The 10,985-nt window shown below is 41.5% G+C and overlaps 1 protein-coding gene across 2 annotated transcripts; it reads right to left on the reverse strand.

The window, feature by feature from the left end:
- Nucleotides 1-1,381: 1,381 nt before the first annotated feature.
- ADIG (adipogenin) lies at nucleotides 1,382-10,981 on the reverse strand. 2 transcript variants are annotated; one of them, XM_075011941.1, is made up of 4 exons: nucleotides 10,598-10,981; nucleotides 7,547-7,628; nucleotides 3,864-4,162; nucleotides 1,382-2,578 (listed from the first exon to the last, which is right to left on the reverse strand). In XM_075011941.1, exons 2-4 carry the CDS (start codon nucleotides 7,557-7,559, stop codon nucleotides 2,345-2,347), a joined length of 546 nt encoding a protein of 181 aa, XP_074868042.1. In that variant the 5' UTR covers nucleotides 7,560-7,628; nucleotides 10,598-10,981; the 3' UTR covers nucleotides 1,382-2,344. The 2 variants fall into 2 exon arrangements, with proteins under 2 accessions (XP_074868042.1, XP_074868041.1); XM_075011940.1 differs by lacking the exons at nucleotides 7,547-7,628; nucleotides 10,598-10,981 and adding an exon at nucleotides 7,360-7,486.
- Nucleotides 10,982-10,985: the final 4 nt, after the last annotated feature.

Raw genomic sequence — 10,985 nt, forward strand, 5'->3', positions numbered from 1 at the left:
ACCATCCTGTCTGGCTATGCCAGTTTGAGCAGAGATGATTAGCACATGGGATAAGTACTCTGTATCTTGTGCATTCTTGGTTCATGTTGCAAATGTGGTTGGTGGGAGGAGGAGCTCAGCAGAGCCTGGGATATGGGAATAGAATCAGATGTTGGATGGTGAAATACTGAAGGTAAGGACTCTGCTCACTAGAAAGTCACAGCAGTGATGTGTCTGCACAAATTGCTTTTGAAAAATGCAGTACATGAAAGTAATTGCACTAGGGTCAGTTTTATGATAAAAATGTGTGTAAATCCACTGTTCTAAAACTATGTTTCTTCAAGTATCAGAAGGGTAGCTGTGTTAGTTTGTATCTGCAGAAACAACAAATCCTGTGGCACCTTATAGACTGATTTTTGGAGCATAAGCTTTCATGAGCAAAAACCCACCTGATGAAGTGGGTCTTTGCCCACCAAAGGCTTATGCTCCAAAAAAAATCAGTCTATAAGGTGGCACAGGACTTCTCATTGTTTTTACATTCTTAAACAACTAGAAAGCAAGAGAGGTAGCTTTCTAACGAAAGAAAACAGCAGTCATGTAGCACTTTAAAGACTGGAAAGCATTGTCAGTAAGGTTTAAAACCAGTGGAACATTGCAAATCTTAAGGACTCCTCTTCATCTGATTATTTCAAAGCTAGTCAGGTGTGAAGGGAAGTGGTTCTATGAGCTATTCCTATTTCTGTGGTCAGATAAAGCTACTCTTTAAATAACTAGGGGAATACAGGACTCAGGCATGTACTTGAAATAGGGAAGAGCAGATAAAGAGTAAGTATTGGTTCTGAATTCTAAGGGTGAAATGCCATAGCAAATGACAAACGTTCCTTTAGTCTGAACCGTTACGGAACTTGTACACTTGAGTTGCTATTCAGTTTTAAGTTTCACTTACTGTTTCAAGAGTTGGGAAATGCAACCATCATGGAAAGCTTATACAACACCCCTCTTGTACCTAAAAGTTACAACTCACATTAAAAATAGTAGCAGGCAGTAGCTATGGTTCAAATCCACACACAGACATCCAAAATATTTAAGCTGGCCCATTTTCCTGAGACTGTGGTGTCAGACACCTGCCAAGCCACTGACTAGTACATACACATCACTGTGAACTGAGGAGAGAGAACAGACCACCTCCCGGTCACTTGTCCCACTGTGACTGCACTGATTATGGCTTGTAGTTTAACCATGCTTAATCGTTTACTCATCCTCATGGGAGCATTGTAAAAGGAGAACCGTCACAGTCAGTCCACATGTGGATACCAGGGCAGTTTTACTTTGCCCCAGTCAGCTGCAGAATAAACCACATATTCTTCTTAAATAAACCATTTATTCATTCTTATGCAATTTGCCACATGCTTTATTTAGATTTTAGCAACCAGAGAAGTCCCACGAAATGCTTGGGAGAAGAAAGAATACCGAAAAGACATAATGCATAAATGGCTTAAGCTAATACAATCATTCTGCAGACCTTTAGTGCTCTTCGGTGCAGGGCAACTTATTTACAGAACTTTTCTAAGACAAAGTTTGTTTTATGCTATATGAATGCTTTGATTGCAAAATAATGATACTGCCTGAGTGTGGTTGTGATCTGATCTGCTGCCCTTTTAGAGAGTTGTTCAGCAATTACTGACCTCAGTGCAATCTGCAGTGACCCTTGTGCTCATAAGACTTTCTGGTACTTCCATAGAGCACAAACCAGTGGGTCATCCCATTTCCAGCCCAGCATCATATGTACAAGACGCTAAGCTCTTAAAAAGGATGCACCAGAAACAACGGACAGGAATGGAGACATTGTGCTCAATGTCTCGGTATATTGTGCAACAATGAAATCACTGGTAATTTAAGATAAATTTCTTAAATGATTTCTCAGTAACTGAGAACTGAAAAATCTGCTAATCTCCAATATTTGGGATCTTACAAGTTAGAGAGAAGCAAAACAACAGGCAGAGTGTAATATAAGCCATTGTTTCTATTTGGTTGGAGCATAACGTTGCTTGAACAATCAATGGACATTCATTGCCTAAAGTGTTTGAAATGAGGGGTTGGTCCTGGCAAGAGACATACTTGGTCTATTGATATTATCCAGATGGACTCCAGTTGTGGTGTGTGCGTGGACGGTAAACTACCAAAATCCAGATGTAAAAAGTAAAGAGAAGAACACACAGTCAAGACTAAAGAATTCCTAAGCCCCTGCTCCACAGTAACAGCTTTCAGACACTGAACCATTTACTGCTGGGGGGCAACATCCCCACTTATTTTATTTGCACACTACTATAGTTCTCCGGTTTGAATTACCATGCATTCCTCTGCATCATTTTGCTTCAGTTTTCTCATATCTCCTTCCAGTGAATGAAGCAGACAGGCCTTTGATATCTAGTTTCAGGGAATCCAAGATTTTTACAACCTTTTCTCTCAGCAGGGTGAAAAGTTGAGCCGTGTAGATAACCAGAAATGATGGCAGTCGCTGAATCGTCAGGACATTAGAGATGTCAAGCAACTGGCAGCCAAAGTTCCATGTGAGAGAGAGAAGCAGGGTGCACAGTAGCTAGCAGGAAAAAAGGGGGAAGAGATTTTTCCTGGTGAAGGCATTCTTTAAACTGATGGCATTTCCAATTGGACATAAAGATGTAAGGCCACATAAGTGTCTGGTTCTCCACATGCCCACCAGATTCCCCCAGCACACTGGGATACCAGGGCACTGCTCTAAATCACATAAACAACTGATCTCAATCCCCAGTCCCTGAAAGCTACCCTGCTTGGACAGACTCTTGAAGTGGTCACTGAAATCTCTGGATATCCAACTGCAGGATCAATACACAAGAGTCAAGATCAATAGATTTCTAATCAGCATGGTCATAACACTGATTTTGCAGTGTTTCTTAAAGAGTGTTCTGTGGAACACTGGCATTCTGAGAACAACTCAGAGGTGTGCTGTGAGCATGTGACACTTTTTTGTATCATACACAGATTGTACATACTGTGTTATTAAAACTAGGTACAATGTTACTTCATTGCTATGATAGCTGATTAAATTATTTCATTTTTGCTATATATGTTTTTTGGGGGGGGGTTGTCAACAATTTTTTTGAAGAAAATTTTCATAGGTCTTCCCCATAAAAAGTGTTATTTGGTGTTCCATGGTCTCAAAGAATTTAAGACACACTGGTTTAGAGCATGTGAAGATATTTCCTACTTTACTGACATGTCAAGAGTTAAGACCTCTAGGGAATGGATGATGTCATAAATACCTCTGTGCTCTGAGTTGGATGGTTGGGACTTCAAAAGCAGCAAGGAAACTGGCAATTCCTGAATTCAGGTCTTGTCAAGTAAGTGAAGAGGGCAAAATAATTTTTGAAGGAAAAGCCTGAGACTTAGACATATTCTATTATTTTGGGTCTAGAACAGCTTTTAAAATTAGACTAGCTATACATTCCAAAGTCCCATGCTGACATGCTATAGGAAACGGAGTGTGTGTACACAGTAGAGTGTAGCCTTTTAGCTGAACCAGACCATTAAGAAATCTGAAATAATGAAAGCTAGTGTAGAGGTGCTCTTTCTGCCCTTTGGACTACAGTAGCTGTGCAATGCTCAGGACATTTTCAAATATATAAAGGCACTTGCAAGTGTCCTTACAGAGCACCTTTAACTACTACCTAGAATAGGAGCCATTATAAAAGAAGAGGAGTTTGGTACAGAACAGACACAAATAAATTGCTATTTTCTGCCCCACTGATTAACAATCAGAATCTGAGTTTGGCTGAGGAGATGAGGAGGAATAGACAGGCGAGACAAACTCTCACATAAAGAAGCAGCATGGCTGCTCCACTCACCGTTATGGTATGAAAGATGGCATTCTTCTCAAAGCAATATGGCTTTGTCCCCTGGGCCCATGACAGAATCTCCAAGATTGCAGTGAAGAAGCCTTTCCGTTGAACTCTTTGTTTTGAACTCACATACGCTGGCTTGGGCTCCAGAGGGGCCTTCATCCACACCTCCTTTTGAAACTCCATCACAGGCATCTCACTCCGTCTTCTATTCCCTCGGGACTCGTTCTCGGATTCAGGATCTCCATTGTCATCAGACTGATCAGGAGACTGCTTCTTTCTTTCTTTGGCACAGGGCAATTGGGCTGAAAACAATTTTTTTAAGTTACTCTATGGTGTTGAGGTGGGAAAAAAGAACAGAAGCAAGAGCTATTACATTACAGACGATGCATTTTAAAGCATGGCTCTGCTGTAAAAATTGCTTTGTGCGATTACACTTGTATTGTGTCACAGTGATTTCTATTTCAGATATGGTCAAGTTTGAAGCTGTAGTGGGGGAGCAAATCTCTACTTGCTATTCCTGTAAGTTCTACTTGGGGTTTGAGTCAAGCTGGGTTCCAAATCTCTAGCACGTCACTACATAGTAGGCCTATGGAACTTCTTGCCAGAGGATGGTGTGTGAAGAACAGGACTTTAACAGGGTTCAGAAAAGAACTAGATAAATTCTTGGAGGTTTGTTAGCCAGGATGGGCAGGAATGGTGTGCCTATCCTGTTTGTCAGAGGTTGGAAATGGATGACAGGAGACAGATTGCTTTGATGATTACCAGTTCTGTTCACTCCCTTGGGGGCATCTGGTATTGGCCTCTGTCAGGAAACAGGATACTGAGCTAGATGGACCTTTGGGCTGACCCAGTATGGTCATTGTTATACATACAACTCATAGTAGGGGTTTTGGAAGCCAAATTAGTTCTCCTAGGCTCATACATTACTGGGAGACTGACCAAATGTAACCCACTAGAGTTTAGGGAGCAATTCTCTTGTGGAATGAGTAGGGATAGAATCCGTCTAATTTTCCACAGCTGTGCTGACTCCAGAGTTAACTGCTGTAAAATATTACTGAACATTCCACTCCATGCAGTTTAAACAGACGTGACTGAATAGACCAGACGGTCATTTTATACAGCCACTTTTCAAAAGGGAACTACAACTTTAAGGTCTTAGTGTTGCAAACCCTGAGACCTTGTCTACACTATGGTTATTTCATTCTAACTTATGTTCTTCAGTAATGCAAACAGTTTACAACCCTAAAGGAGGTATGTTATACTCATCTAAGCACTAGTATAGAGAATGTTATGTCAATGAAAGAGCTTCACTTGGCTGAATCAGTAGGAGATAGGAGAAAACTGAAGCCATCACCTCTTGTGCAAGCTGAAATCAGTACACTGACAGGAGAGCTCTCTTCTAGCAGCTTATTGCATCTCCACTACAAGCGTTAGAGCAGTGCAGCTGCACCACTGTAAGTGCCTTAATATTGAAGTATCCTGAACCACATGCTTCAATTTAGCTCAGAGTAGCCCCACTGACTTCAGCTGAGCTATTCCTGTGTTTAAAGCATCTTAAGTGCTTGCATATTGGAGCTAATGATGGGTCTTCCAGTACCAGAAATTTTGAGAGTAAATGGTATTCAGATAGAAGAGAAGGACTGAGCAGTGATTAGGAATCACCGACTTCCCATGTGACGTTGGACAAATCACTTAATCTCTTTCTGCTTTGCCCACCAGCCTCAATAGGTGTAAGATGAGGACAATAGCTCTTCACTGCCTCCCATACTATAACTTACAGTTACTTTATGTGTCAAACAAAGGTATGTCATACGATACCTGTGACAGAATTACTATATACAGACTCTGGAGACTCTGGGGCCTTGTTCCCCTCTTCATAAGTAGGAACAGGTAAACCATTCCCTCAGCAGCTTTTCCATTCCACCCACATAAGCTTTGAACTTTTGAATCATGCTCACTGGTCATTTACATTATCCACCTACCTGAGTTCAAGGCACAACTAGCAGGTACTTTACTTACATGGTAATCTGACAAAACAAAGCAGCAGAAATATACCACTTTAAAGACTAACAAAATGATTTATTCGGTGATAAGCTTTCCTGGGACAGACCCACTTCATCACCCAATAAATCATTTTGTTAGTCTTTAAAGTGCCACATTTCTGCTGCTTTGTTTTGTTGGAGTACAGACCAGCACAGCTACCTCTCTGTTACCATGGTAATCTGAGACCACTGACATATGGGTTTCACCTCCTCTGGTTTGACCAAGATGATACCAGATTTGTAGTTTTTGTCTCAGAGCAATCTAGCCCTGGGATCCAAAAATCCCCAGGTTCCTCCCTCAGCAAATCTGTATCTACAGGATAATAAACTGCTGAGTCTTTGTTCCTGCAAAGGGGGACTCCAAAATGTAATATCTAAGTGTGTGTGCACACACGAGGGGATAAAGGAAGGTTGGGGATTATTATCCACCTTACCTACTAGTACTTCTCATTCTGCTGCTGTCAGACAGTTCAGTAAAGCCCATTCCAAGTATGCTGGAAGCATTTTTATAGGGGACTGACAGCCATTGAACCAAACTGTAAACTTTGCATATCATGGGAACTACTTTAAGCCAAAGGGTGCAGAAGCACCCTCCAACACTCCTAGTTTTAGCACCTATGGTCTGCTTTCACTACTCACAAGATACCCACTTCAGGACTGGGCCACACATAACTGAAGGAAAAGCAAATTGCATCAATTTGAGCTGAAGGTGTATTTTACATTAGATTTTACGCTCATGAAAGTCAGTGCCCTTCAAGGGAGAAATAGTTTCTGGGCCTAGAATTGATTCCTGAGCTCTAATCCAGTCAATTACAATCCAAGATTAGAACTAATAACGCTAAGCTTATCCCTTCAGAGACATCAAGAACCCTGTTAATAGCTGCTGATCCATGAGAAGTGGGGGGCCAGGCAGAGTGGGTCACAAAGAAGAGGAAAGCATGTCAATGAACGAAAACAAACACTTTTCTCCCTTGCAAAATTTCAGTCCCTGTACTAATTGACAAGGCATCAGTACTGATGCTCATCAGCAATACCACAAGTGACTGAGAAGGAAAAGAATAAATATCCAACAGTTATGAGACCTCCATTCGTAATGTTTGATGGTTGTCACACCCAACCTACCCTCCCCCCAAAAAAAAATAAAGCAGGGGAGCTTAAGTCCCAAAAACATTTTCCATAATTTTGCTAAATTAAACCATTTTTTAAAAAGAAAGATTAACAAAGAGTTAATTCACCAGTAATAACAGGATTCTTCTAGCTAAACATTCTTAACTGATAAAACATCTCATATTGAGCTTGATTTTCCACAGACGACCTGCTGCACTTGGAAAGACTTTGGTTTCTTTAGGAGACAAGCTGTATTAGCCTAAAAATAGCTAGCAGAGTGCTCTAAAAGGAAAGCTAATACTTAAAGCCTTTATACAAAAGGCATTGCTCTCTCTGATAGCAAAACTTACCTTCATTGAGTAAAACATGAAGCCAGATAATCAGCAGGATCAACAACAACCCAAAGGGCAAACAAAACCAAAAAAAGAGAAGGGGAAAGGTCAAATCATTCACCAAAGAAACCAGAGGATACCTCATAGCTAGTTACCCTGGTCAAGATAAGCCTAAACTGTTTGCTTACTCTGCTTCAGTAGCTACCTTTTGATAGCATCACAGTGTGTGTCACAAGATGTCTGTGCTGTCATTCTCAGTTTAGCTAGCCTGAGGGACAACCCCTAGCCTACGAGAGAAGGAAACAAAAAAGATGAAGGGCAAGATGAGAAAAATAAACTGGAAAGAATCTGTCTTAAGTGCCCCTGTTTATATTGGGCAATTAGAAGATAGCCATACATTAGGAGCCCTCCCAAGTCAAGAAAAATATAATAGAACAGTACTTCCATGAGTACTATAAAAAGATGACAAAGCTCTTTAATATTTGTCAAAAACAAGGGGATTAGCTCACTTACTGAGGAAAGAACCATTGCAATCAGAATCAAACCTAGAGAGATGGCTAAAGAAGAGAATGCATATTTATTGAAAAGTTCTTACATCAGGCTCCCTCAGATAAGTAACACACAATTTTCAGAGGAATGATAAATAGAATAACCTTATCAATATATTTGAATCCCTTGGTGATTCTTTCTTTCTTTGACAAGCATAGTGGGTATTAAGGAACACTGACCTTACCTTTTTACCTATTTTTTTTTCTTAAGACAAAATATTTCTTTTTATAGGAATGGTTTTTAACTTAATGCTAATCAAAAGGGAGTTTGGTAATGGTTAGAGCAGAGATACTACAAAACAAGCCCTAACTCTCACTGACCTATGGTGCAGGCGTGGAAAAATCACTTAACTGATTGATCTCTGTGGGTTTCTCCATCAGTCAGATAAAACCTTTACTAGCCACTCAACTCACAGGGGGTTTGTGTTGCTTAATTAATTGTTTGTATAACACTTGGAAAAATGTTAGCTAAAAAGGGGTATATAAGTGCATGTTACTAAGGTTTGCAAGCTTTCAATTTTCTTGTTTAAGTATATGTTTGTTTTCTATAGTATTTGCAACCTTTTGAAATTTTTATCATGGGTCCTCCAGGTGCTTTGTAATTTCTAATTAATTAAGCCTGACAGCATCCCTGCGAACATGGGAAATTTTATCATTCCTACTTTGGACACTGGATAAACAAAGAAATCAATGACCCAAGTTTCAAAGATGCTGGGTATCTGCAGCTCCCATTCACTTTCACGGGAACTGTAGGTACTCAGCGTTTTTGAAAATCAGGCTAATAGTGATTTGCCTAAGGTTAGACAGTCAGTCAGTGGCAGAGGGCAACAAAATCCAACATTTCTGACTCAGGTCTCTTGCTCAAACTAGAAAATGATTCTGTTAGGCACAGGCATACTAAACATTTAGCTATTTCTAAGATAAACTGTAAAATTAATGCTTTGAGAGGTTTGAGCTCCATAATCTTTCATCTCAGAGGGGTAGCTGTATTAGTCTGTGACATCAAAACAAGCAGTCCCATAGCACTTTAGAACAGGAATACCAAACTTTTTTCAGGTCGAGGGCCACTGACTCATACACTAATCAGTTGAGGGTGGGGCACAGAAGTGAGAAGCAAAACAAAAAACCAACAAAAGTAAAAAACCCACACTGATGAGGTCCTAACTGTATGGAGGTCAGGGCTATGGGATCGGGGTGGGTGCAGGAGTAGGCTGGGGCTGGGGGATCTGGTGGGGGGTGCATGCAAAAGGCTGGGGGTGTGGGTCTAGGTGAGAGGAAGGGTGCAGTAATGTTTGGGGTGAGGAGTCTGGGAAGGAGGGATCACTGTGGGGTGAGGGGTCTGGTAGGTGACGAGGGGGATGTGGAGTCTTGGCGGGGGGATGGAGGGTTTGGGGTGCTGGGTCTAGGAGGGAGGCTGCAGGAAGGGAGATACAGAAGTGGGCTAGGCAATGGAGGTACACTTAGGCCCCAGATGCATATGGCCCTGCATCTGCTGATCCCAGGCACTGTCCACCACTGTTCTGATTGGCTGGAATTCTGTCCAGTTAGAGCAGTAGTAGGATGCCAACAGGCAGGCTGCCCAGGCTACAGCTGCTCTCCTGGTGGGGAGGCGAGTGGCCAAGCTGGAGCCACTTCCTGCCACTTACAGAGTTCCACACCCTCTATGCTGCTGTGGGCAAGACTCTATGGAGGGAAGCCCTGAGCCTCAGGATCCAGATCCATATGACAGACTGGGGGTTCTCTACTCCTCTTGTAGAGACTAACAAATTAATTCGGTCATAAGCTTTTGTGGGTAAAACCCACTTCATCCAATAAGTTGGAGTGGAAAAAGAAATCCAGGGTATATAAAGCAGGACAAAAAAAGGTAGGAAAAAGAAGGTACCTGTCCTCTAGAAGGTCCCGTTAATGTAGCTAATTAAGAAATAACCATTTTTCTACAAATAAGCTTATCACTCAATTATAGAGACATTGAACTGGAATGCATTTACAAATTTGACACCAGTAACTTATACTTGAATGAAGACCTTACCTGGCTATAGCATTACAAGAGTGATTTCCCCATCTTTGATAGTCACACGTCTACTTCATATCAAAAGAAAAAAGCAGTCGTGTAGCACTTTAAAGACTAACAAAATATTAGGTGATGAGCTTTTGTGGGACAGACCCACTTCTTCAGATCATAGCCTTACCAGAACAGACTTAATGTAAGGCTGGTTAGGCTATGAGCTGAAGAAGTAGGTCTGTCCCACGAAAGCTCATCACCTAATAATTTTGTTAATCTTTAAAGTGCTACATGACTGCTTTTTTGTTTTGATAGAATACAAACTAACACGGCTATCTCTCTGTCACTAGTCTATGATATTTGCTATGAATGAGACTCATCCAGCTTAATTTGCCCCATTAACTGGTCCTATTAATGACAGGTATCTTCCTTTTCTTTCCTTCTTTATATACCCTGGATTTACTTTTTTCACTCCAACCCATCTCATGAACTGAGTTGTAGGCAAACTCATGACCTTTTAAATTTGCTAGCCACTAGGGTGCCACAGGACTGCCTATAATTTTTAGTTGGAAGGTCTTAAGGGGAAAACATAGTCAGAAGAAAATAAAACAAAACAAAACAAAAAACAAGCCTTCACTCTGATCCTAGTCTAATGAGTTGTGAAACTGAGAAGAGTGGCAAAGCTGGGCTTGTAAACCAGTTTTACCAGGTGTGTCCTTCCAATTCTGCTGCCCAGGGGCTGTTGGTTCTAGAAGCTCCCTTCAAATCAACCTTCTTGGAAAGCTGCCTAGGTTGACTTCTAGTTTGGCCGCTGTATTTTCAGGCACCTTTGCCGCACAAAAAGCTTCGGGCTTGTCAGATTCATCCTCTGCAGGGCTAGACAGGCCCACAGGAGGCCCCCTGTCAGGGACACCTGAGAAGGGAGAAAGAACCGCAAATGAATTCAGAGAGAGAAGCGAAACTGGCGGGTCTATTTCCACCCAAAGCCGAGCCCCAGCTGCGTGATGAAAAGTCCTACGTGATTCTAAATCTCCCCGCGTTGAAGGACCCCAGTTCTAACGGGAGCAGGGAGAGGGCCCAAGCCAGCACGTTTT

This window comes from Carettochelys insculpta, chromosome 17, assembly GCF_033958435.1.
Source record: "Carettochelys insculpta isolate YL-2023 chromosome 17, ASM3395843v1, whole genome shotgun sequence".
Taxonomy (NCBI): Eukaryota; Metazoa; Chordata; order Testudines; family Carettochelyidae; genus Carettochelys; species Carettochelys insculpta.

Bases quoted from the DNA above. Each gene is read 5' to 3' on its own strand.
- ADIG (XM_075011940.1), bottom strand. From the start codon at position 7,486: ATGAGGTATCCTCTGGTTTCTTTGGTGAATGATTTGACCTTTCCCCTT. The intron at 4,163-7,359 runs GTAAGTTTTGCT...AATTGTTTTCAG, and splicing joins TCATGTTTTACTCAATGAAG to CCCAATTGCCCTGTGCCAAA. The intron at 2,579-3,863 runs GTGAGTGGAGCA...TTTTCCTGCTAG, and splicing joins CCATCTTTCATACCATAACG to CTACTGTGCACCCTGCTTCT.